The sequence below is a fragment of the Brassica rapa genome, chromosome A09 (genome assembly GCF_000309985.2).
Source record: "Brassica rapa cultivar Chiifu-401-42 chromosome A09, CAAS_Brap_v3.01, whole genome shotgun sequence".
In the NCBI taxonomy this organism is placed as follows: Eukaryota; Viridiplantae; Streptophyta; class Magnoliopsida; order Brassicales; family Brassicaceae; genus Brassica; species Brassica rapa.
In genome coordinates, this window is record NC_024803.2 from 7,856,561 (window position 1) to 7,882,290 (window position 25,730).

A 25,730-nucleotide genomic window follows, 5' to 3' on the forward strand; every position below is an offset into this window, starting at 1 on the left:
ACAAAATTTATAAGTATGTTTTTCTTTTCATTCTAATTTTAAATTTTCATTTTTATTGCTAATATTTCACTATTTATCTGGTCAACTGTTTCAGTAATTATAGATTAGTGCGAAATCAAATGAGATTAGTGAATTAAGATATTCTTACGACCACAAAGATTGAGTGAGATGCGTTTGTTTTAATTTTTTATTTCTCATAACGAAAAAGGTGTCACAGAAATGCACGTGTGGGAGAACCGAATCTATCTCTTTTAGTTTTTAGGTTTCTCGTGTGCACATTAGTGTGGGGCTAAACCAAGTAATTTAAAATTGTTAAATAAATTATATATTCTGAATTAAAAATGATGTCACAATTTAGAAACATTATTATCTCACAAAGCCAATTTCAACTTGTTTTGCACGGTGGCTTGACTTCATGTTTTGGGTCTTGTTTACTTTTCTATCTCCCCATACCCAATAATCAATCGAATTTCCTATAAATGCTTTACCGAATCAATAATTCAATCTTTTTTGGCACATTATAATTTGATCGTTAAATCATAATTATAAACTGATAGCCACTTTGTAACTTTGTTAGAAAATGGATTACTGTTTGTATTTGTCCAATTGACTGATTCTTGGTTCCAAAAAGGGGACATAACTTATTGAAGCATTTACACAAAAATGGAAGACAGGCACAGTTAATGTTATTTTAGTGCAAAAATGTTTAGCTGCCTGTCAATCAAATAAATACGCAGATCTTTCCAGATTCTTTAAATTTTCATATTAGTTGGAAATTCATTTTAATATCCCCAAAATATAGAATTTGAAATAGTTTTTTTTTGGGTAAAAAGATAGGTGAGGGTTATAAAGACATCATTACTACTTGTCATTACAATAAACAGAAATATAAAAATGAAAATAAAAAATGATGAAAAAATGAAAAACTTTTTTCAACTGAGATTTTGTTTTTAAAAAAACTTTAAGACATTTAAAACCTTATTTTATCATTGATCTATTTTTATATTTAAATTTAAATTTTAATATTTAGCTATATCAATATTATGTTATCAGTTTTTTTAGGATCTTTTAATATTATTGATGCTGTAAAATGTAAGAATTAAGTCTAAAGAGTTAACTATGAAAAATATATAGAAAAAAATAGAAAATGATGAGTTTCACTGCCAAGTTTAAGGATACACTTGTCATGTTGTTTTTGGTAGACCTTGATACTTTTACTTGATTACTGTTTTTTCAGAAAACAAAAAAAAAACTTTTTTTGTAACTGAACAGAAAAAAAAACTTTCTAAAAAACTAAAGCAACTTCTATAGTTATCTGGTTTAATACTTTAATATCATATTATCTGAAACTAAAAATCAAATCTTACTGAAATTATAATAAAATTATAATAAGCTGAAACAGTTTACAAACCAAAAATCAACATTTTTTTTTGACAAAAGGGTTTTTTAAAATCAACATTTAGTTCCAATGTAAAAGTAAATTTTCAGCCTACGAAACTGATTTGTCCAAAAATATTTCTATACTCTCACACTATAAATAATATTTTCTCCGTTTCCTGAAAGTAAGATTTTCTAAAATATTTACGCTTATTAGAAATTCAATAAATATTTATAATTTAATTTTTTTTTTACTTTATTATACACTTTCCAATAACTTTTCACCAATAAAATTTAATCAATTCAAATATTTTCATTTAATATTTCTTAAAAATATAAAAAGTACCTTAAATATATATAAAATATATCTTTGTGAAACATGTAAAAAATATAAAAAAACATCTTACTTTCGGGAACGGAGGGAGTATATAAATCTTATTTGGTTTCAATATTTATAATATGTAACTTTTCTAAGGTAACTTACAATAGAAAGATATAAGCACATATAGAGTCCATTTTAATTGAAGTACTCTTTTTGTAAAGATTTTAATTGAAATACTAATTATTTATAAACAAAATATAGAGTTATTTAGTCCGTAGACTCGTAGTTATACCACAGGAAATTGAATTTGAGCTTTGTGAATTAGATTTATGTCGTTATCTGAAATGAAATAGAAAGATAAAGTTGAGCACATTATTGTCCAATTTTTTTCTTTTAAGTTATAAATTTATCACCTGTCGGAAGTTCAATGAGTTAGGTCATCAACCGCACTTCCGGACTCGAGCTTTGACACGTGTAACCAACCCACCTTGCACTCAAAGACAAAAGCAATTTAAAATAATAATCATGAAACTGGGATACAATTTCATACAATTTTGCTCTAATTCAGTTTTGACATCGCATTAACATTTTTTTTATATTTGCAATGAGATAATAACATGACACCAGCTTTCACGTGCATCAAAGCTGGATGAAAAAGGACAAGAAGTTTACGTGAGATTTCTTCCAAAGTAAAAGCCACACCAAAATAAAAGTTAAGAACAATAAAAGTCAGATTAAAATAATATACTCGGAGATTCGAACTTATCATAAAAAGTCCCTTTACTGCCAACTTTATAATCCCGTATAATAATTACAAACTGAATGTTGGAGTGTATAAACACAATGTAGCTGAAGAGACAAGTTTACTTGCCCGAAACAATTGGAAAGCTTTTGTTAGTGTCCGAATGGAGTAGCAGCACAAGTGCAGATCTCCTGTCCATGCAGTTCTCCCGCACTGCATTCACCATTCACCATTTTTTGTTTGTAAAAGTAGTTCAAGCGGGAGATCTGCATGCAGTTCAATATTTTCTGTCTTTTTGTGAAAAAAGCAGGAGATCTGCATGCAGATCTCACCCGCCAACATTTGGTGGTGTTGATCTGCTTTTTTTTGTTTAGTCAATAAATAACTTTGTTACAACACATAACTTTAAAAATATATTTATCTAATTTTATGAATACAATATTTTTATTTATTTCATTTACAACTTTAACAATACAAAATTATCATTCTCAACTTATTATTTTTTCTCATATAATTTTTAATTTCTATAAATAAGAAAATAAAAAAGTATAAGTATCTTAAAAAAATATTTACAGGCATTTCGGCCGATCCTATAACATCTAAGATATTTGTTTAGATATCTAAGTGTCATTTTTATTGTTTTAATATATGATCTATAGTTTTGAACTGATTTTGTCATTCATAAGTTATACGAAATTATTTGATCTGATTCTCTCCTGCATGATCCGCTTGATCTGCACTTGTCCTGCTTTGATCTGCACTTGTCCTGCTTGATCTGCATGATCTGCTTGATCTGTCCTGCTTGAACTGCTTTTACCATTCGAAGCAAGTTGACATGAGATTTGAAAACGGACCTACTTTTTAAATGATCAAAACTGCTCAAAGAACCGGAAGAGATCATGTTATTTGAATCCAATACAGTTTCATGGGAAGATGATCCCAACAGACCAGTTTGCGAAACAGAAACGAGTAGTGTTTAAAGACAGATTCAAGACACTTGGAACATTTAAAGATCATTTTTTCAGGTTTTTATGGGCGGAAATGCAACGAACATATGTACATTAGTTGTTCTTCGGGATCTAAAAGCTTTTTCTATTTCGCAGAGGCGAGATAACCAAAAAAACAGAGAAATTTGAATTTATCTCTATTTTAGATTCATGTTAGCAAGATCCATGGAGTAATCCAGTATTATACTATTATTCAACAATGCACTCTAATATACTTATCTGATGGAAAAAAAAAAAAGCAAGACGCAGGCTTCCATAAGAGCCATAATCTGGCAAGAAACATCAGACCAAAATCTCACTATGAGCAGAACAAATGATCAAGAAAGCATATCCTACAACACATAAATTTTATTCAGCAAATAGAAGAAAAATTAGCATTGAGGCTTCTGCTTCTAAAGATAGACAAGTGACTAATGTTTCATCCATCGTCCAAATGATGACACTGCAAAGTAAACCAATCAGATATTTAAACTTAAAAGTGACTAAAACAATCACTAGCAAGATTCTCCGGATGCTAGAGTAGATGCCGCATAAGCTGCAGCCAACAGTAACCATTAATGTGTAAAGTCACTACGTCTGGAGATCAACCTTTGCTAACCATGAAATCAAACATCCCTTTCGCCTCATCTAGACGACTCTACTTGCAAAAATCCATCGACCATTGAAGTATAGGTGACATGACAGCATTAGGCATTATACCTCTGTGGAGCATCTCCTCGTATAATTCTTCAGCTCCTAAAAAATTCCCCTCTCTTATCAATCCGCTGATCAATATACTGTAAGTCCGAACATCAGGTAGGAGGGGAAGACTCGTAAATAACTGCCATGCTTCCTCCACCTTACTACCCTTGCACATTCCATTTACGATGATATTATTATAAGTAGCAGTATTAAGATCCATCTCACTCTTCTGGAATGCCTCAAATATTTCCAGTGCCATTTCTAGTCTCTGATTATCACAGAGACCCTCCAGCAAAAACGTTACAAGTTACGCATCACAGCTCACACCAGGAGAAGTCAATTACAAAAGAGCTAACGGAGAGTGGTCAAGTGTCACTTGGTAAAGTGTAAAAACCCTTGAGACTTGAAAATGAAAGAGGCTCGAGAAACTTAAACAAAATTAAGAAAACGAAAACCGGTTCAATTTGATTATTACAGTATCCGGTTCAAGTCGATTAGTACAGTATCCGGTTCATCTCTCATTCGCAAAAGTCAACGTACTAGATTGACTCCTTCTCACATCTGGCTCTCATCCAGAGACTTTCATCGCTACTCTGCTCTCATGGCTTCTTCTTCTTCTTCCTCGCCTCGCACATGGAGATACCGCGTCTTCACTAGCTTCCACGGACCCGACGTCCGCAAAACCTTTCTCAGTCATTTACGCAAACAGTTTGCCTGCAATGGGATTTCGATGTTCAATGATCAAGCGATCGAGAGAAGCCACACCATCGCCCCTGCTCTCACGCAAGCGATCAGAGAATCGAGGATCTCCATCGTGGTGTTAACGAAGAACTATGCTTCTTCCAGCTGGTGTTTGGATGAGCTTTTGGAGATTCTGAAATGCAAGGAAGAGATGGGTCAGATAGTGATGACGATCTTCTACGGAGTAGATCCTTCTCATGTTCGGAAACAAACCGGAGATTTCGGGAAAGTCTTAAAGAAAACGTGTTCTGGTAAAACAGAGGAAGAGAAGCAAAGATGGAGTCAAGCTTTGACCGATGTGGGAAACATAGCCGGGGAACACTTCCTCAACTGGTTTGTTTGCTTTTCCATTCACTTGTTTGTATCTTTCTCATCAGTCTCACATTTGAATTTAATCTCTTTATTAGGGACAAGGAATCGGAGATGATTGAAAAGATTGCTAGAGATGTCTCAAACAAGCTAAATGCTACAGTCTCTAGGGATTTTGAAGACATGGTTGGTATTGAAGCACACTTGGATAAGATGCAATCTTTGTTACATTCAGATGAGGATGGAGCTATGATTGTTGGAATCTGTGGCCCTGCTGGCATTGGTAAGACTACCATTGCCAGGGCTTTACATAGTCGGCTCTCTAGCGGTTTCCAGCTTACTTGTTTTATGGAGAATCTTAGAGGAAGCTGTAACAGTGGTGGTCTTGATGAGTATGGATTGAAGCTGCGTTTACAAGAGCTACTTCTTTCCAAGATTTTTAACCAAAACGGTATGAGGATATACCATTTAGGTGCGATACCAGAAAGGTTATGCGACCTAAAAGTGCTTATCATTCTTGATGATGTGGACGATCTGCAGCAGCTTGAGGCTTTGGCTGATGAAACTAACTGGTTTGGTGATGGAAGCAGGATTATCGTAACCACGGAAGATCAAGAGCTTTTGGAGCAACATGGTATCACCAATATATACCATGTGGATCTTCCAACTGAAAAAGAGGCTCGTAAGATCTTTTGCAGATATGCTTTTAGACAGAGCTTACCACCATATGGTTATGAAAATCTTGCAGAAAGAGCAACAGAGCTGTGCGGCAATCTTCCTTTTGGTCTCCGTGTCATGGGTTCAATGTTACGGGGAAAGAAAGAAGACGACTGGGAAAGTATATTGTGCAGGCTAGAAAATAGCAATATACCAAAGATCGAAGCAGTACTTAGAGTTGGATACGACAGTTTACATGAGAAGGATCAAATTCTGTTTCACCTCATTGCAGTCTTCTTCAACTACGAAAACGATGGCCATGTGAAAACAATGCTAGCTGACAGTGGCTTGGATGTTAGACTCGGGTTGAAAACCCTCGCCTACAAATCTCTCATAAAAATATCTTCGGAAGGAGAAGTAGTGATGCACAAGTTACTACAGCAAGTGGGCAGACAAGCGATTCAAAGACAGGAGCCTTGGAAACGCCAAATTCTAATTGATACTGATGACATTCGAGATGTCCTTGAAAATGATTCTGTAAGTTTCTCTTTTTATTTTTGAATGTGTCTGTTAAACAGAACAGAGTCATTTGGCAGATCTTACCACATATTGTTCTAACATAACTTCTTCTGTTTTGAATTTTGTTTAGGGTAGTAGAAGCTTGATGGGGATATCTTTTGATATGTCTACAATCAAAGACGACATGGATATTAGCGCAAGAGTTTTTAAAAGTATGCGTACTCTTCGATTCCTCAGGGTCTACAACACGAGATGTGATACAAATGTTAGAGTGCATTTACCCGAGGACATGGAGTTTCCACCTCGTCTGAAGTTATTACACTGGGAGGTATATCCGAGGAAGTGTCTTCCTCGTACATTTTGTCCCGAACATCTTGTGGAACTACACTTGACAGATACCCAGCTTGAGCAATTGTGGGAAGGAACCCAGGTTGGTACTTTTTTTAATATATTTGTGATACCTATTTAATGGGTTTTCTCATCATTTCATTTCATGAACATTCCCATTCCTTTGTGCTATTTTACATTCAGCCCCTCACAAGTCTCAAGAAGATGGTTTTGGTTTCGTGCTTGTGTCTAAAGGAACTCCCGGATCTAGCAAATGCTACAAATCTCGAAATATTGGATGTGTGTGGATGCCAGAGTTTGGTAGAGATTCATTCCTCTGTTGGAAATCTTCATAGACTGCAGAGTTTGGATATGATTTTCTGTAAAAAGCTACAGGTTGTTCCAACTCTCTTCAACTTGACATCTCTTGAATCACTCGTGATAATGGGATCCTACCAAATGAGGGAACTTCCAGATATTTCCACGACCATCAGAGAACTTTCAATCCCAGAAACAATGTTAGAAGAATTTCTTGAATCAACTAGACTCTGGTCTCATCTTCAGTGTCTCGAGATATTTGGCTGTGCCATTACACATCAGTTTATGGCACATCCATCTCAGAGAAATTTGATGGTAATGCGAAGTGTCACGGGTATTGAGAGAATTCCAGACTGTATCAAATGTCTTCATGGGTTAAAAGAGCTAAGTATATATGGCTGTCCAAAACTTGCATCACTCCCAGAGCTTCCTCGGTCGCTCACAACACTAACAGTATACAAATGTCCTTCACTGGAGACACTAGAACCTTTCCCTTTTGGCGCCCGGATTGAGGATCTCTCTTTCCTCGATTGCTTTAGATTGGGTCGAAAAGCAAGGCGACTAATTACCCAACAATCATCACGGGTATGCCTACCTGGAAGAAATGTACCTGCAGAGTTCCATCACCGGGCTATAGGAAATTTCGTGGCCATATGCTCAAATGCCTACCGATTTAAGATTTGTGCCGTGATTTCCCCTAAACAGGTGATGGTGGAAGATCAAGTTATTGAATTACTGTGTCACATACTCATAAATGGTTGTCCCATGAAGAGCACCTTGAAAAACAAATTTGATGTCGAGATTACAATCCAATTAGAACATCTCATTATATTCCCCTCCACATTGCTTACGGTAGACCGACGGCCTGAGCAGTACAGCGAGATATTGTTTGAATTCAGCACCACATCCCAGGACATCGAAGTTATTGAATGTGGTGTTCAGATCTTGAGGGACAAAACCGGAAGCTGTGAATCTAATTCAGAACAACTATTGGAATTGGAATTGGAAGACGACCTTGACTACGATGCACCAAGAGTAGATACCATTAAGGATTTTGCTAAGTTTCTTCCTTCGCTTCTTATTTTCCTTTCGAGTTTGATTCCAAGTGTTCTTTTTTATAGCTTACTAAAGCAACGTAAAGACTTGATACGTGATTATTTCACATCTTTCTTTTCCTTCTGATGTATTTTACCCATCAGACAATGTTCACTAGCTGTGTATGGACTTCAGCTATCTACTCGTTTTAAATTTTGTTAAATTTTCAAAGGAGCTGTTGAGGTTTTCAAGTGTTCTTTTGTATAGCTTTTACACCTTGGCTACGGTTATTAGGAAGTATACCTGGGAAAGTGTCTTCTTCCTCGTATATTTAGGGCCTAATATCTATTTAGAACAGAACAATAGCTGTTCTGTTTTAATGGTTTATAAAATACAGAAACGTGTCAACTGAATGAGATCATATGTTGTAGACAGGCACAGAGTACACTTATATGAATCATGGCTTGTTGGAAGAACTAGACATCATCAGAAAGAGATGAAGTTTCCATCAAAAGAAGTCTCCACTGACCTTAGTGTACAGTCGTGTGAGGTAGAATAAGTAAGCCAAACGAGACGAACAACAAAACCTTAAAACTCCAGATTCAGGTATAATAGGTAGCAAATTTTAGCTTGACTGTGGCACACAAGATTAGACGAGACTGAAACAATGAGGTCAAGTTATATTATAGGTATAATAGGTAACAAATTTTAGCTTGACTGTGGCACCTCAACTGGTTTGTTTGCTTTTCCATTCACTAATTGTATCTTTCTCATCAGTCTCACATTTGAACTTAATGTTTGTTAGGGACAAGGAATCGGAGATGATTGAAAAGATTGCTAGAGATGTCTCAAACAAGCTAAATTCTACAGTCTCTACGGATTTTGAAGACATGGTTGGTATTGAAGCCCACTTGGAGAAGATGCAGTCTTTGTTACATTTAGATGATGAGGGTGGAGCTATGTTTGTTGGAATCTGTGGTCCTGCTGGCATTGGTAAGACTACCATTGCCAGAGCTTTACATAGCAGGCTCTCTAGCGGTTTTCAGCATTCTTGTTTTATGGAGAATCTTAGGGGAAGCTGTTGTAACAGTGGTCTTGACGAGTATGGATTGAAGCTGCGTTTACAAGAGCTACTTCTTTCCAAGATTTTTAACCAAAACGGTATGAGGATATACCATTTAGGTGCGATACCAGAAAGGCTGTGTGACCAAAAAGTGCTTATTATTCTTGATGATGTGGATGATCTAAAGCAGCTTGAGGCTTTGGCTGATGAAACTAAATGGTTTGGTGATGGAAGCAGAGTTATCGTAACCTGGGAAGAGCAAGAGCTTTTGAAGCAACATAACATCAACAATACAAGTTGATGCTCGAGCTTGATGCTCGTCAGATCTTCTGTAGGATTGCATTTAGACAGCTCTCAGCACCCCATGGATTTGAAAAACTTGTGGAAAGAGTAGTAAATCTTTGTAGCAACCTTCCTTTGGGTCTCCGTGTCATGGGTTCATCTTTACGCAGAAAGAAAGTAGATGACTGGGAAGCTATATTGCAGAGGCTAGAGAATAGCCTTAATCGAGATATCGAAGGAGTACTTAGAGTCGGCTACGACAATTTACATAAGGATGATCAGTTCTTATTTCAGCTCATTGCATGCTTCTTCAACTACCAAGACGATGATCGTGTGAAAGCAATGCTCGTTGATAGTAACTTGGATGTTAGACTCGGGTTAAAAACTCTCTCGTACAAATCTCTCATACAAATATCTGCAGAGGGAACTATAGTGATGCACAAGTTACTACAACAAGTGGGCAGAGAAGCGGTTCATTTACAGGAGCCTAGGAAACGCCAAATCCTAATAGATGCTCACCAGATTTGTGATGTCCTCGAAAATGACTATGTAAGCTATTTTTTCTTCTGCTTTTAAATGCTTCAGAGATGTAATTGGGCTAATATTTTATTTTCTTTTGTTTGGAATAATGATTTAGGATAGTGCAAGTGTGATGGGTATATCTTTTGATACATCCACAATCCCAAACGGAGTGTGTATAAGCGCACAAGCTTTTAGAACAATGCGTGATCTTCGGTTTCTCAGCATCTACGAGACAAGACGTGATCCAAATGTTAGAATGCATTTACCTGAGGACATGAGTTTTCCACCTCTTCTAAGGTTATTACACTGGGAGGTATATCCAGGAAAGTGTCTTCCTCATACTCTTAGGCCAGAACATCTTGTGGAACTCTGTTTTGTTAACAGCAAGCTCGAGCAGCTTTGGCAAGGAATCCAGGTTTGTTACTTATATATTCGTCTATGTTTGAACACCGTTGGGTTTTAATTTAGAAATTATCATTATACTCTCTCCGTTTCATATATATATTGCACAAAGATTTAGAAAATTACATTCTTTTTTTTTTGAACACAAAATTACATTCTTCTAAAAAGCACTTTTAAAGATATAATTTTAAAATCATTCAACTATTTATAGAAAAGACCGTAAAATTTTAGTGGTTAACAGTTTCTAACAAAGTTAAAGTTAATCTTAAAATCTCAAAACTTAATATAATTTGAAATAATATAAACCTTCTAAAACATCATCTATATATCTATACTATTATTTGCGAAGTAAAATTTTGAAATCAAGCTCTCACGTTAAAAGTTAGAGTGGCTAATATCATTTATATCCTTAATGAATAAATTCTATAACTAAATTAAAAATTAAAAACGAAATTTTCATTTATTTGATTAGATAATTGATTAAAATTAATAATAGTAAGAATTATCCAAAATCTGAAAATATAATTTTAAAAAGAGATAATTTCTGTAAATATTGTATTGTTATCTGAAAAAATCTTTTAGTAAAAAGTTAAAAACATGAATTATATAACTAAATATTAATCAAATAAAATTCTTAATTATATAGTTAAAAATAGAATATTAAATTATCCAAAATCTAAAAATATAATTTAAAAAAAGATATTTTCTATATATATTGTATTGTTATCTGAAAAAGCATTTAGTAAAAAGTTAAAACATAAATTGTATAATTAAATATTAATCAAATTTTATCTTTAATTATATAATTAAAAATATAATATTAAGTTATTGTAAGATTTATTTTAGTATAATAAATATAGTGTACAAAGAATTTTTCAAAAATTATGAAAATGTTTAAGTTTGCATCGGGGGAAAAATACCTAGTATACATTATTGAAACAGAGGGAGTATATTTTAAAATCGAATCTATCATGTGTTGAAGATCTTTTGTTTTACATTCAGCCTCTTACAAATCTCAAGAAGATGGATTTGTCCGGGTCTCTGAGTTTGAAGGAAGTCCCTGATCTCTCGAATGCTACACATCTGAAGAGATTAAATCTAACAGGTTGCTGGAGTTTGGTAGAGATTCCTTCCTCTATTGGAGATCTTCATAAACTAGAGGAGCTGGAGATTAATTTATGTATAAGTCTACAGGTTTTTCCGAGTCACCTCAACTTGGCATCTCTTGAAACACTAGAGATGGTAGGATGCTGGCAACTGAGAAAAATTCCATATGTTTCGACCAAATCCCTCGTAATCGGAGACACAATGCTAGAAGAGTTTCCTGAATCAGTTAGGCTTATTTTCTCTACTTCCCCAACTGCTTCAAGCTGTGCCTAGAAGCGAAGAGAGTAATTACACAGCAATCATTTAGAGCATACTTTCCAGGAAAAGAGATGCCTGCAGAGTTCGATGATCATCGATCATTTGGAAGTTCCTTGACCATCCGTCCCGCTGTCTGCAAGTTTAGGATTTGCCTGGTGCTTTCCCCTAAACCGGATATGGAAGAAGCTTATTTCAGATTACTGTTTTGCATACGCGTAAAAGGTTGTCCCAGTGACGAAGACATGCTTTGGTTAGATCTCCCTAAAATCCGAGGGGAACATCTTTTTATATTTCAAGCTGAGTTTGTTGAACATCACGAGGAGATGGTGTTCAAATTCAGCACCTCATCCCATGAAGTCGACGTTGCTGAATGTGGTGTCCAGGTTTTGACAGATGAATCTTGTTCAGAACAAGTGTCTGAAGACGGCGATGATGTTCTCTCTGATGATAAGAGCAATGGATGTGATGAACCCAGAGTAAAGATCTTTAAGGGTTATACAATGTTTCTTTCTCTAGTTTTTACTTTCGTTTTGAGTTTGATTTCAAGTCTAATTTTGTATAGATTCCTAAAGAAGCATTAAAACTTGACTATTTGACTTTTGTTTGTATTGAACTTTCTATCTATCTACCCATTAGATAGTGCTCACCAGTAGTAATTTCACCCGTTTAAAATTTTGTTCATCATGGATTCATGCATACAGCTGCAGGCTACATGGTGACTTTGCCACAAATGCTCTTGTTGTCTCGAGTTTCTTATTGATTGAAAATCCAATCCTCTTGGTGATAAGGAATCGGGAAACTGTGTTAGATCGTAAGTTGATAACGTAAGGATCCATCAAATTCTCGAACTTGAAAAATAACATACGGTGTCTACTTGCGTGGACTTCCTCTTGCAAATAGTTTATCACTAGATGAATTGTTAGTAAAATAACTATGGTGAATGTTCCTTCTTTCAACTTGATATAAAATAAAAACACCATTCGTTGGAAACAAAGTTCATAGCATAAAAAGAAAAACATGTGACGCTCAGGATCAGTTTATATATGATAATTCGGAGTTATGAGTATAATTGTCTTTAAAAATGATTGATTCTTGATATGTCTCTCAAGCAGACAAGCTCTTAGAGGCAATCTCAAATACATTTTCAGATAACCCATTAGCTGACATTTGTGAATAGCAAGAAACAAACGTAGCGAACAAGAAAACTTTGTTTTTATTAAACGATTTCGACTTAGCTTAATGACTGACACATAACATCATTTTATACTACTCTTAGATCTTATCCCTTCAGTCAAACGTCAGCACATGATTTGACATCTGTTTAGGCAACAAAATCTGTTGGTTGTAACAAAACCCTGAGCTGGCTTCATCATACAACGGTCACGCAAGAGTTGTGTGTTGACTGGTTATACAGAACACTACAAGGACATGTTTTTGGGCTGAGACAGAATAACGGTCCTCTTCTTTTCACATGTTTGGCCTTTGTCTGTAGGCCCGCCCAACTTCAGTGTTGCTTTTACACCCCTTCAAACTTGGTGTAGGATGTACGAACACACCAAGTTAGCTTCTCCATTTAAAAAACGGTTCCTGAGACAAAGACTTTGTAAAGATATCCGGAAGCTGCAATGTAGCAGCTATATGCTTAACCTCTAGTGATTTGAGTGCCACCCTTTCACATACATAGTGATAGTCGATATCAAAATGTTTGGTCCTCTTGTGAAACATTGGATTAGCAGTGAAACACAACCGACAAGTTATCACATAGAAGCAGAGGACTTCTTTGTTGTTGTAGGCCCATTACCTTTAGGAGATTTTGAAGCCAAACAATCTTAGAGACTGCAACAGACATAGTCCTGTACTCAGCTTCAGTAGATGACCTAACAAATGTAAGATTAGGACAAAGAGAAGTCATGAATGGTTATTTAACGGATCTCACACACTGGAGCAGTAATATGAACACGAGTTGATATTTCCCACTAGTGCACCATGGATGGATCAAATGGCTAATTCAACATGAACTTCATATGGCATTTTAGATCGGACCCATATTTATTTTTGGTTGATCCTATCTATTACATCTTGAAAACAGGCAAACTCTGTTTTGTAATTTGTTATGAGAATATTTTTTGGGAGCGTACAGAGAAACGATTTAACCTTAATATTTGAGAATTAAGATTTAACCTTTTAATGGAATCACAATGGTAAAGAGACACCAGTTCATTATTGATCTGTTTCAGCAAATCATATCCGCAACAATATGCAATTGCGGCCTAGAACCATAGAAGAAGAAAAAAACTCTTAACAAATAGCTTTTTGTGTAAACGAGAGACAGAGTAAAGAACCCCTTTTAGCCTCTAATTAGCTAATGCCTTTACAGCTTTCTCTGCTGCATCATCCAAATCATCAGCTGTTATGAGTTTCATTCCACTTTCCTTGAGGATTCTCTTTCCTTGTTCAACATTTGTTCCTTCTAGACGAACCACCACTGGAACTTTCAATGACACCTATCAAGGAAAGACTCGATCAATTAACTATTAAGGTAAATATGATGAAAATACGTATGCTTCGTTTTGCTCACCTCTTTAGCAGCATTCACAATTCCACTAGCAATCACATCACATTTCATTATCCCGCCGAATATGTTCACCAATATTGCTTTCACTTTATCGTCCGATGTCAGTATCTTAAACGCCTCCACCACCTATTATTATTATCACAGCCTTTGGTTAAACTGGTTTAAAATCTAAGCTTGATAACCAGAGAAACTATGAAGAACATATTTTCCTTACCTGGTGTTCAGAAGCGTTTCCACCGACGTCAAGGAAATTTGCGGGAGTCCCACCGTGCAGTTTGATGATGTCCATGGTTGCCATGGCCAATCCTGCACCATTCACCATGCACCCAATCTCTCCATCTAAACCGATATAGTTCAGGTCTACTTTTGCAGCAGCCACCTACGAGATGCAACACACACAGTTTCCTTCATCAAGCTTTATAATAAAAATTATAAGTTTAACAGAAACTTTGATTGTAACATTTTCTGCTTTATTTAACCTTAACTGTTATATGCACATTATCTTATGTACAGAAAGAGTATTACTAATTAGCCAACTAAGCAACAAACTTACTAACAACAAACAGACTAGTTACTCTATCCAGCATTCATAAAATCATTTTCTAGGGTTCAACATCCATAAGCTTTGATATAACATAGATATCTTGGTGAAGCACAGAGAATGGACCATACCTCACGTGGATCCTCCTGTGTTGGATCACGAAGGGCAAAAATGTCTTTCTGACGGAAAGCAGCATTATCATCAAAGTTCAACTTAGCATCAGCAGCTACCAATTGATTAGTGGATGTCTCAGCGAGAGGGTTGATCTAACAGAGCAAAGTAAGGGTTTCAACAAAAGATACTGAACTTGTGTACAATAAACAAGAGAGAGAGTACTGACTTCCAACATTGTGCAGTCAGTCTTGCGGAAGAGTTCGTATAGCTTCTTCACTTGTTCAATCGAATCTTTTCTGTCGGCAGCTTTTGGAGCCAGACCATCCACAACCTTAGCAGCATCCTCATCTGTAATTCCTGCAAATACATCGATCGGTACCTACACCAAAACCATGAAATGAGGGTTCAAAATGGCTCACCCAGAAGGATATATCTGGTGAGATGAAACACAAATCAAACCTTAATAATCATGTCAGGGAACTTCTCAGCAAGATCTTCAATGCTGGTACCACCCTTCTTACAGGCAATTATAAGCTGAAAAAAGTGTTATAGAGATTACAGACAAGTGTGAGCAAGATCATTGTAGAGAAACGGATTGCAATTTTATTATTCGGGGAAGCATACCGGTCCAGCAGATTTACGGTCGAGGATAATGGAAAAGTACATCTCATTGACGAGTGACAACTTCTCACACAAGTAGACCTGCTCAAAATATAGGATTCAAAACCACTGAGCAAAACTACAAAATGCTAAATCAGTGACAAGAAGTATGATCTTCAAACACAAACCTTGCTGACAACTTTTCCTTGAGGACCCGTTTGTTTGGTGACGAGCACTTGTCCAAGCATCTTCCCTACAAAAGAAAAAGATAATAACAACCTGAATCGGAATCAAGAAACTCTCAGATATCAAACTGAAAAACAAGAAACTGCGCGTGGACAAGTTACCAGCAATATCTGGAACCTGATCACGGTTGACAATGTGAACACCGCCCTTAAGGCCGCTCTTGAAAGTGCCAAGACCTCTTCCACCAGCCAAGATCTGGCTCTTAACTACCAACTGTGTATGTAACACACGATCCAATGAGGCAGAGGCATAACTACTGAATGAAAAGAGTCAAACTTTAGCAAACACAACAGTACCTCTGTTTCGTTAGGGAAAACTTGTTGGATAGCGTTTTTAACTTGATCGAGAGAAGAAACAGCGACTCCCTTTGGCACGTTAACTCCGTATTTACCCATCAGCTCTGCTCCCTGAGAAGATAAACACAGGTGATTCAATTCAGATCGTGCCCAAATTCGCATTCGCAAGCACTTGGGAAAAGCGAATCTAGGGAGAAAAAAAGAGAGAAGGAGAATGAACCTGATACTCGTGGATGTTGAGACGGCGGAGCTGTTGGTGCTGCCATTTGCCGGAGACGGAGAGAGATCTGGACACGAGCTTGTTCACCAATCCCCTCATCCTTTTGATTTTGTCGTCTTACGAAGAAATGAATATCAAAATCAATCAATCGCCCGAAGAGAAGAGAAATATAGAGAGAACAGTCGCAGCGTTGACGGAGTCTAGGGTTTTTAATTTTCTCAAATGATCGGATCGATCTTTCTTAAGAAATAAAAGTATTTCATTTATTTTTCTAAGAAAAAGAACATTCCATAAATATACAATACATATGTATACTTTGTTTTTTCCACACAAAAAATTACAATTAAATAATACTTTAAGCCAATCCCCGACTTTTCCATGTAATTTTAGCTAATTTTATTTTGAAAATATACATAGATCTTCTCATAACCCGGTTTCGGATCGATTTCAAATTTTTAGATATTTCGGTATAGAGATATAAGATTCGTTCGAATTTTATATACATGAACACCCAAACCTAATTATTCTAGTCATTTGTTGTATAACTAGTGTCTTTCTTTCGTCACACAAGTGTATAGGTCTATGCCAGGGTTTTCGTATCCGATCTAGACCTGTGGTTGAAACGGTAAATCTGGTGGCACATAAATAATTCAGTTAGATTTATCGAAAAATTCCTTAATTAAAAACCTGATAAATTTCAATAAAAATCCAAAAAATCTGACACTAACTTTTGACCCGACCCCGTTTGATCCGGTAAAAAAATAAATTTGATAATATTCCTAAAATATTTTGATTAAACTTTTCATGTACTTTTTAATATTAAAATTGATTAATTGAGTACTTATTTAGGTTTTGTTTACTAATATAGATTTTCAGATATTTTTGAATTTGTTTTTTCTTATCTTTCAGGGTTTTGATTTTTTGGGTATTTATTCAAGTTTAGATCAAATTTGAATAATATTTGATATTCAAACTATTGTCATACATGATACATTCAAATATTTTTACCGATCGAATCATATATATATATTTCAGTCTTTCGGTTGGATCCTATTCAGATCTCAGATCAATTAGCATTTGGCATGTCTACAAATGTAATTCAATTGGTTTTGGGTGTGTAATTTGGATGTTAGATAGGAGAATTGGTGTTGGATCAGTGAAGATGGGTCATACACATGATGGACTAATATTTATTTGGAGTCATTTGTTAAGTTATTGTTTTCTAGATAATATTGATACATACAATTTGGAAAAATATTATTCTTATATTCAGAGCTTTTTTTTTTGGTCAATGTTCAGAGCTATTTATAAAAGGGCAATTCTCTTAAATAATTTTTTTAAACTTTTTATCATAAAAATAGCCATCAAAGTGAAAATGACCAAAATAGCTCTTTTTTATTTCGCAAATTTTAATTTTAATTTTTGTATTTTTAAAATTATGAAACCATATCTTCAAGACTCCAGCTTTTAACTCTAAATTCTAAGTCTATATTAGTTAACCTTAAGGTACAAATGTATTTTTACTTTTTAAAAAATTTATTTTGGTCATTTTCTACTTTAAAAGTTATTTTGTGAAAATAAATTAAAAAGACTATCCTGGGAAAAATTTCTCTTTATAAAATCAATGAGATTTATAATGCAATATGAAAATTAGAATTGTATACAAAATGACAGTTTTGCACGATGTTAAAATTAGAAAATCCAGTATAAAAGATAAATTTTCTGATTGAAAATCTGTCACAAGGTAAATTTTTAAAGAATGCATCATTAAATTAACATCTTAATTTCTATTGTTTATAGTGGTGATGCATAATTTTATGTAATAATTTTTTTAGAGAAGTTTTGTAATGATTTTGTAAACTAGTTTTGGTATTAGTGATTTTTTTTTGCTTGGTGAAAAATCATCTATTTTATATAAAATTGAAATATTGACATTAGGTATCTTCATTTGATTTTCATTTCAGTTTTTTTAGTTTCTTCTAGGTTCAGCTTTTTTTTTTGCTTTCGCTTTTTTTGATTTTACAGATATAGGTACCATTCATATATCCATATCTATTCTATTAAGATCGAAGTACAAAATAATACTTGTTTATTGTTAAGTAGGTTCTTACAGATTTTTATTCATTTTTGACTATTTCTAACTAGTTCATCTATTATTTTCATTTAAGTATTTTATTACATTTTTTACATTCATTTTTCACTCTTTCAAATTACTTCATTAACAATATTCTTATGAATTTGATGTCAATGATTTTACGTATAAACCATAACAATTTCACTTGTCATTTAAATGAAATTACTCCATTAGTGAAGAACTCAAACTCGTTAACAAAATTGTTTTTCTTTGTTTATATAATTAGTTAGACGTGGACATTCATGTATACGTTCAAATATAGATTGGTTTTTATGGATATCATGTTTTTGAATTTTAAAATTAAACTATGTTTAGATATTATAAATTTTCGGATAGGGTTTGAGCTGGATTCTTCCGAGTCCGAGTAAATTTTTAAGAAACTTAATATCAAAATAACCTATATGTTTAAAATGTCACTAAGATCTAATGTCTGCTCTTCACTTGTGCTGATGATTTCAAGTAGTAGAGGTGATAAGGAGAGGTTATTTTGTATTAGATATGCATTTCAAGCTGCAGTCTATGCAATTTGGAGAGAAAGAAATAGGATCAGACATGGGGAAAAGCCAATGCCGCTGTCTATCATCAAGAAGCTCACGGATAAGGGTGTTAGAAACAGGCTCAGCCTGATGAGAAGGAATGGAGGAAGGGGTATGGTGGGAGCTCTTCAATTTTGGTTCCAAACAAGAGTATAGGAATTATATGAGTAGTTAAGGTTGCTGGAAGTTTGTATTAATCAGGTCCACACTTAGTTGTAACAAGGCTTTTTAATTGAATAAAAATTTAACATTCTTTCAAAAAAAAAAAAAATGTCACTAAGCAATTTATAAAAAAAAATAAAAATTTAACATCCGAACGGGCACGCGAGTTAAACTCTAGTATTTATGAAAGACACATACAAAATCACAGTGACACAAATTTTGTTTCTGCAACTGTCCTCTACCATCTTTTTCACCTTTCATGAATTTACTGAGGCTAACTAAATGTAACCTACAGATGACTTCCAGTTTGGAGAGGTTACCAATGGTAAGTCACTCTCTTGAAACTTGAACAATAATAATTGGATATAACAAAGTGTTTCCTAGTCCACACAAAATATAGCACAAAGAAACTTATGTGAAAAATCTGTTTTAAGAGGCAAATAAAGTGGACACTTGTAAGTTGTGAGTTGAATCTTCCCTTTGTCTCACCCGTTTGCGTGTGTGTTGTGTGTGGCCACTAATATAGCAAAAAAAAAAAGAGTACGTTGGTAGGGAAGAGCCAGACACAAAGAGAGGGCGAGATCTTATCCCATGGCGGCTATTGCTAGTCTCCAAGCAATTCATCTCAAATCTGGACGACGTGGCAGCATCCGATGTGGGATCGCGGAGCCGAGCGGAGAGCCAGCTCCGGTGGGGCAGAAGACAAGATACAACGATGGCTTGGCTGAGAGAGTGTTCATGGGGCTGTTCGCGAGGAAGATGGACAAGTTTGGTGGCTCAAAGAAGAAGAACGAAATAAAGGAGAAAGGGCTTTGGGACTATGACTACGAGAGCTTCGTAGAGGTTTCAAAGAGAGTGATGCAAGGACGAAACAGGTCTCAGCAGCAAGAGGTTGTGAGAGAGGTTCTTCTCTCAATGCTTCCTCCTGGCGCTCCTGAACAGTTTAGAAAGCTCTTCCCGCCGACGAAATGGGCAGCAGAGTTCAATGCAGCTCTTACAGTGCCTTTCTTTCACTGGTTGGTTGGTCCTTCTCAGGTCATAGAAGTGGAAGTGAATGGTGTGAAACAGAGAAGTGGCGTTCGTATAAAGAAGTGCAGGTATGCTATTACTACTACTACTACTTGTTCTTGTCATGTTCAAAATTGTTGTAGGCTTTTAGCTCATACTGTTGATATTGAAGGTATCTGGAGAGCAGTGGGTGTGTAGGAATGTGTGTGAATATGTGCAAAATCCCAACACAAGATTTCTTCACCAATGAGTTTGGTCTCCCACTCACCATGAACCCAAGTAAAGTAATCTCTTTCTCACCATCTAATCTCTTCTTCCTCTACATAATTGCCCATTGTCTCCATTTTCTGTTTGTAGATTTTGATGATATGAGTTGCGAGATGATATACGGACAAGTGCCTCCGTCCTTTGAGGATGATCCAGCCACCAAACAACCTTGTTTAGCGGACATATGTACGTCTTACAAGTTGTCAGATTGCATTGATGTATCTAGTGTGTAATCAATCTAATTAACACATGATGATGTTGCTTATCTGCAGGTTCTATAGCCAATCCGAGCTCCCCAATCTGCCCTAAACTACAGGCATGAACACCATTGGATCAGCCAGATGTGCTATTTCCAGTAGATATATATACATTACATACGTTTCACAAACACATACACATAAAAGTCAACAATGTGGAGAGTTTGATACTAGTTAGTATTATTCTGTACTTCTATGCTGGTTGAGTTGTGAAATTATCCGATAAAAATACACACACTTGAGATTACTCATCTCCATCACAAAAGAGCGTTGAACATAGTCCTTTTGATAGTTGATAGAGAGATAAATTAACAGATGAGGCATTAATGTCAAAGAGTATTTTAAAATATTAGTTTTTGAAGTAGATTGAAGGTGTAAAGCCGTAACTCAGTTTTAAATCTAACTTTCTTTATATACAACCGTAATTGCAGATGAATGATTAATGATTATAAAAAATCAATCAATTAAAATTAGGAATTGATATGTAATTTAATTTGTCTAATCAGAATAATCCAACTTTTTTATATGCAACCGTAATTACCGATAAATACTTAATCACTTAAAAAGACAATCAATGAAAATTTTGAATTGATATCTAATTTAATTTGTCCAAGCGGACTAATAATTTTTTTCAAATTCAACATAATAACATACGTAGCTAACCGGTTAAGGCTATAGCTTAATACATTTTTTTTTATATTCAATATAACTATACCTATAATGAGTTTATATATGTGAGGTTGATATAAAAAAAATAACATATGACCATTGGACAATAAGGACTTCTGAAATAAGAAAATTAATACAAACCATACAGATCAAGCAGTTATATAGCTCCTTCTACATTTTGAAGATATTAAAATTGCTTTATAGTTGATATCATTTAAGTGGGACGAACCTTCTTACTTATACAAAAACAGATTTGTACTTGAGATTTTTATATTCTCAAAGATGATAGGCGTTTTGAGCTATATTCGATTTTTATTTGTACTTATATTATAAAGATGATAGGCGTTTCAAGATAGATGAGAAATATTTCTTAAACTAAAACCTGTGTTATACTATTTTTACTAATATATTTGTATCTACTTGATGGATATAGAAACATAATTAAAGTGATTACGAAATCAATAATAAAAATATTTTTTATTAATACGAAGGAGGCCGCGTGAGAAATGGGTAATGAATGATCAAATGAGTTATCAGTTATTTAGATAGGAGTCATATAATATATTATGTTAAGCTATATTGTAATGAATAATGGCATATAAGTAATTAGTCTAATGAGGAGAGGGTATTTAATTAAAGGGTGTGAGAGTGATTCTAGTGTTGACACCTAAAAAATGACAATTTTGTTAATAACACACGAGGTCAAGGTTAGTTTAAATTAATGCTCCTCAAATAATATAAAAGGGATAGTAGATTCAATGAAAAAAATAGATTTCATTTTATACTTTGTAGTATGCCAATTCTTTTTTCTGTAGAACAAAATATGAAATTAAGATTTAAACATTTTTTTGTTAGCAACTTAAAAGACTCATACAGACTAAGATTTAAATATTTTTAGAACTGAAAAAAATACCACTAAGTTGATATAGGTATTTTATCAAATTTTTTGTTTGTAAAATTATTTATTATTTTTTAATTTTTTTTGTAAAACTATTTATTTAATTTTTTTTTTAAAATACTAAAAAGTATTAGAAGCAAAAATGATATAAAATAGAAACTAGCATAATGGAACATATTTACCATTTTTATAGTTACCATTTTTTTGTCTAAAACAATCATTTTTCCTTTTTTTTATTTTTAAGAAAAGAGTCGGCATTCTCGAAGATCGGACTTTGAAGTTTGAACCAATCAAAACCCGCGTATGCTAAATTGTAGGTGTCCACACAAAAATAGAAGGAGAGTTGAAAGTCAAAGTTATTGATTATTCAAAGAAAGTGATTTGATTTTGAAGTTTCTTCGTTGAAGAGATAAAATTAAAGAGAAAGAAGAGTGAGTGAGGGAGACGATAGAGAAAGTTTGAGTTATCAATTTAAAGGTTTCCGCGTAAAGAATATCTCTCAGATCTAACTGACTTTTCGATCTATACCTTCTTTGCTTACTGATTTTAGGGTTTTTGGATCCTTTCTAGCAAGCAATGGCGGATAAGGCCGAGAAGATGAAGCTCCGCCAGGATTACCGGAACTTATGGCACTCCGATCTCATGGGCACCGTCACCGCCGACACTCCCTGTAAATCTCCCTCTCTCTCTCTCTCTTTCCCTTTTTGGATTTCTCTATCTTAATCAAAGAAATTGATTTTTCCTTGTGCAGATTGTTGCTTGGCGTGTGTGTGGTAAGTTGTTTGCTCTATATCCAATTAGAGTTTTGCTCTCGAAGTATATATATATATTCGTACTCCAGTTATCTTCGTTTTAGCAATCAAAGTAGTAAATACTGAAGAAGACTAGTGCATGTATCTCTTTATGTTTTAAGAAACATTTGATTATTTGCTTGTGTAGTGGACCGTGTGTTTCTTACTTGCTTCGGAGAAGAGCGCTTTACAATGACATGTCAAGGTCTCAACTAGTTTCTTTTCTATGTACATTATTGTTGGTTGATTAAAAGACTTTAGCTTCTTCCTTTTGCTAAAATTTTGTGAGTCTTTCTTTTGTGGAAGGTATACCTGCTGTGCTGGATACATGCCTTGTAGTGGGAGGTGTGGTGAAAGCAAATGCCCTCAACTCTGCCTTGCCACCGAGGTCTCACTTCTTTTTTTTGTGAACAACATGAAACGTCAAAGCCCTTTTTTTAAGAAATATTGCCTGGCTTGATGTGTTCTGTATTTGGATTGCTTTGCTCTTTCCATTTGAATCGGAGATTACATTATCTTCGAAATCCTTACTAATGAACTTGGCTTGTCGAACTTGCTGGCATGAGTAGTCAGCTTGCGATAATTCAGTTTTAGATCTCCTGATGATCCTTTGATTCGATATTTGTTTTAAGCAACGTGTAATTGTGATATTCAGGTTTTCCTCTGTTTCGGAAACTCTGTGGCCTCTACTCGCTTTCTTCTGCAGGATGAATTCAACATCCAGACTACAAAATGCGACAATTGCATTATTGTACTCTCCTTTCTCTTCTTCTGCTTTAACTTGTTTTAACACAGAATGCATATCTGTGTGAATCAAGACAAATCTCATCATTGGCGTTTTGCAGGGATTTATGTTCTGCCTAAGCCAAGTCGCTTGCATATTCTCTATTGTTGCTTGCCTCGTTGGTAGTGATGAGCTCTCTGAGGCTTCTCAGATACTCTCTTGCTGTGCCGATATGGTCTACTGCACGTATGTATTTCCTCTTTTATCTGATTTTTTTTCTTTCACTTTATCTTCTTAGTATATTAAAGTTTACCCATCGCTAATACTTTAACGCACTGTCTTGGTCTTAATTTTCTTTTGCAGGGTCTGCGCGTGTATGCAGGTATAAGAAAGCGTAATCTTTTAGCTTCTGAAATATCTTTTCTTATGGTATATATAACCAAAGCCCAATCTTATGCTTGCAGACACAACACAAGCTTGAAATGGACAAAAGAGATGGAGTGTTTGGTTCTCAGCCAATGGGCGTGCCACCGGCACAGCAGATGTCCCGTTTTGATCAACCTGCCCCTCCAGTCGGCTACCCTCCCGCATCTTACCCACCGGCTCAAGGCTACCCTCCTGCATCTTACCCGCCTCCCGGTTATCCCCATCATTGAGAAACTTTCAAACCGATATCTTCATATTGTGTGCCAGAGTGTTATTGTTACTGGGTGTTAGTTGTTATATTGTTGTTCAGCTATTTTCCTCAGTTATGTGGTTGCTTTGCAAGTTTTAGTACTCTGGTTTATGCACTAAAACCTTTGGTATCATCTGGTGTGTTGATTTTGTTGGTATTTTTCTCTTATTTATGTGATGACACACAAAAGTGTATAACCTTGATATGCTATATATGTGTGGCTGTATTCCTTTTATCTTTGCATTGTTTGTACTGTGATATCCTTGCAATTGCCTAGCTTAACCAGCCAGTGCAAGTAGGCTACTTACCCCCAGAACGTTCCGGTATTGTTTTGGGCTACTTTCCACGATGACCTATAAAGCGGTAACCTACAAGGTGTTGCCAATTATAAAAGCACATTCTCCCGAAGCTTAACAGATGAGGATACTGATTCTGAGGACTAGTCATGGCATTAACTACCACAAGTTTTTTTTTTGGTAGACTGCAGGAGACGTTAGTCCCCTACTTTTTATTCAAACACAAAACAACTACAAGTAAACATGGCGAGGTCTAGAAACCCCGCTCAAGTCCTCCAACAAAATTGGAACAACAACCTCCGGAATAGTCTCAAAATAGTGCAAACCAAATGGTAAAGAGAACGCATAGGTCGCTAATCCATCGGTAAGATGATTAGCCTCCCTATACACATGAGAAAACTTAACTACCACAAGTTGGAAACTAATGTTTCTTTCTTCTTTATTTTAGGTTATTATCTGTTGGTAGTTGGTACTCTGCTTTGTGTTCTTAACATGAGAATCGGAGTAATATTTTTTTATTTTCTCCAGAACCTGCATTGTCTATATCTAACTAAGTTTAATAGTTTATTATGCTCACTGTAACTTATCTATCTATTTTTTGTAATCCATATGGCGCATGAGGGTGGACGTGGAACCATCGAGGATGGGCTATTGCTTATGAAGTTTATTTAGGTCTTGTAAAAATGGTGAAAATATATTATATCAAAGCTAATGATTCCGTTCATACTGCCTTTAAGTCAAAGTGGGTCAACCACAATAATATTGGAAGAGTTGTCTATCAATTAATTAAACGACTTCTCCCACTAATTTAGAAAATTCAGTGCAGTACGTTTAAAGTGTAAGATATCTTATTCAGTTATGTATAATATCATCAACTGTAACATATAGTTTGAGGAAAATCAACACACTTAAAATAACTAATCAAGGGATATGCTAGTTATATGTTCCATATCGCAGGAAATTGGTAATGATAAAATAATGGAATCTACAAGTTCATATTTCTTCATAATGGTAAGGTAAAATAGTGGAATCTACAATTCTATAGATAATT

General features: G+C 34.9%; 4 protein-coding genes and 1 long non-coding RNA gene across 10 annotated transcripts; 4 read left to right on the plus strand and 1 right to left on the minus strand.

Moving 5' to 3' along the window:
• Window positions 1–1,472: 1,472 nt before the first annotated feature.
• LOC117128051 lies at window positions 1,473–25,648 on the plus strand. The gene is made up of 3 exons (XR_004451191.1): window positions 1,473–3,270; window positions 21,799–21,804; window positions 25,637–25,648. It is a non-coding gene; the product is annotated as an uncharacterized LOC117128051 (long non-coding RNA).
• LOC103838330 (disease resistance protein RML1A) lies at window positions 4,433–12,353 on the plus strand. 3 transcript variants are annotated; one of them, XM_033279428.1, is made up of 5 exons: window positions 4,731–5,203; window positions 5,278–6,373; window positions 6,486–6,785; window positions 6,887–7,448; window positions 11,643–12,353. In XM_033279428.1, exons 1-5 carry the CDS (start codon window positions 4,731–4,733, stop codon window positions 12,248–12,250), a joined length of 3,039 nt encoding a protein of 1,012 aa, XP_033135319.1. In that variant the 3' UTR covers window positions 12,251–12,353. The 3 variants fall into 3 exon arrangements, with proteins under 3 accessions (XP_018509585.1, XP_018509586.1, XP_033135319.1); XM_018654069.2 differs by lacking the exon at window positions 11,643–12,353 and having other exon boundaries at window positions 4,433–5,203; window positions 6,938–8,286; XM_018654070.2 differs by lacking the exon at window positions 11,643–12,353 and having other exon boundaries at window positions 4,436–5,203; window positions 6,887–8,286.
• LOC103838252 (succinate--CoA ligase [ADP-forming] subunit beta, mitochondrial) lies at window positions 13,812–16,535 on the minus strand. The gene is made up of 11 exons (XM_009114673.3): window positions 16,262–16,535; window positions 16,042–16,152; window positions 15,847–15,958; window positions 15,688–15,752; window positions 15,524–15,601; window positions 15,359–15,433; window positions 15,126–15,278; window positions 14,917–15,051; window positions 14,459–14,623; window positions 14,248–14,370; window positions 13,812–14,173 (listed from the first exon to the last, which is right to left on the minus strand). The coding sequence occupies exons 1-11, from the start codon at window positions 16,358–16,360 to the stop codon at window positions 14,024–14,026; spliced, it is 1,266 nt and encodes a 421-aa protein (XP_009112921.2). The 5' UTR covers window positions 16,361–16,535; the 3' UTR covers window positions 13,812–14,023.
• LOC103838251 (beta-carotene isomerase D27, chloroplastic) lies at window positions 19,517–20,885 on the plus strand. The gene is made up of 4 exons (XM_009114672.3): window positions 19,517–20,190; window positions 20,274–20,380; window positions 20,459–20,554; window positions 20,641–20,885. The coding sequence occupies exons 1-4, from the start codon at window positions 19,685–19,687 to the stop codon at window positions 20,688–20,690; spliced, it is 759 nt and encodes a 252-aa protein (XP_009112920.1). The 5' UTR covers window positions 19,517–19,684; the 3' UTR covers window positions 20,691–20,885.
• On the plus strand, window positions 22,419–24,626 carry LOC103838250. 4 transcript variants are annotated; one of them, XM_009114669.3, is made up of 9 exons: window positions 22,419–22,669; window positions 22,763–22,862; window positions 22,944–22,965; window positions 23,132–23,188; window positions 23,290–23,371; window positions 23,639–23,734; window positions 23,829–23,953; window positions 24,071–24,089; window positions 24,172–24,626. In XM_009114669.3, exons 2-9 carry the CDS (start codon window positions 22,769–22,771, stop codon window positions 24,361–24,363), a joined length of 687 nt encoding a protein of 228 aa, XP_009112917.1. In that variant the 5' UTR covers window positions 22,419–22,669; window positions 22,763–22,768; the 3' UTR covers window positions 24,364–24,626. The 4 variants fall into 4 exon arrangements, with proteins under 4 accessions (XP_009112917.1, XP_018509576.1, XP_009112919.1 ...); XM_018654060.2 differs by having other exon boundaries at window positions 22,456–22,669; window positions 22,767–22,862; XM_009114671.3 differs by having other exon boundaries at window positions 22,559–22,677.
• Window positions 25,649–25,730: the final 82 nt, after the last annotated feature.

What these genes read in the sequence shown, in the direction of transcription:
- LOC103838251 (XM_009114672.3), top strand. Translation starts at nt 19,685, where the DNA reads ATGGCGGCTATTGCTAGTCTCCAAGCAATTCATCTCAAATCTGGACGA. An exon ending in GTTCGTATAAAGAAGTGCAG is followed by an intron (nt 20,191 to 20,273) that starts GTATGCTATTAC and finishes TTGATATTGAAG; the next exon opens with GTATCTGGAGAGCAGTGGGT. An exon ending in CCCACTCACCATGAACCCAA is followed by an intron (nt 20,381 to 20,458) that starts GTAAAGTAATCT and finishes TTCTGTTTGTAG; the next exon opens with ATTTTGATGATATGAGTTGC.
- LOC103838330 (XM_018654070.2), top strand. Translation starts at nt 4,731, where the DNA reads ATGGCTTCTTCTTCTTCTTCCTCGCCTCGCACATGGAGATACCGCGTC. An exon ending in GGGGAACACTTCCTCAACTG is followed by an intron (nt 5,204 to 5,277) that starts GTTTGTTTGCTT and finishes TCTCTTTATTAG; the next exon opens with GGACAAGGAATCGGAGATGA. An exon ending in AATTGTGGGAAGGAACCCAG is followed by an intron (nt 6,786 to 6,886) that starts GTTGGTACTTTT and finishes TTTTACATTCAG; the next exon opens with CCCCTCACAAGTCTCAAGAA.
- LOC103838252 (XM_009114673.3), bottom strand. Translation starts at nt 16,360, where the DNA reads ATGAGGGGATTGGTGAACAAGCTCGTGTCCAGATCTCTCTCCGTCTCC. An exon ending in TCAGGTTCCAGATATTGCTG is followed by an intron (nt 15,753 to 15,846) that starts GTAACTTGTCCA and finishes TTTCTTTTGTAG; the next exon opens with GGAAGATGCTTGGACAAGTG. An exon ending in GAAACGCTTCTGAACACCAG is followed by an intron (nt 14,371 to 14,458) that starts GTAAGGAAAATA and finishes TAATAATAATAG; the next exon opens with GTGGTGGAGGCGTTTAAGAT.
- LOC103838250 (XM_009114669.3), top strand. Translation starts at nt 22,769, where the DNA reads ATGGCGGATAAGGCCGAGAAGATGAAGCTCCGCCAGGATTACCGGAAC. An exon ending in AACTCTGCCTTGCCACCGAG is followed by an intron (nt 23,372 to 23,638) that starts GTCTCACTTCTT and finishes TGTGATATTCAG; the next exon opens with GTTTTCCTCTGTTTCGGAAA. An exon ending in AATGCGACAATTGCATTATT is followed by an intron (nt 23,735 to 23,828) that starts GTACTCTCCTTT and finishes GGCGTTTTGCAG; the next exon opens with GGATTTATGTTCTGCCTAAG.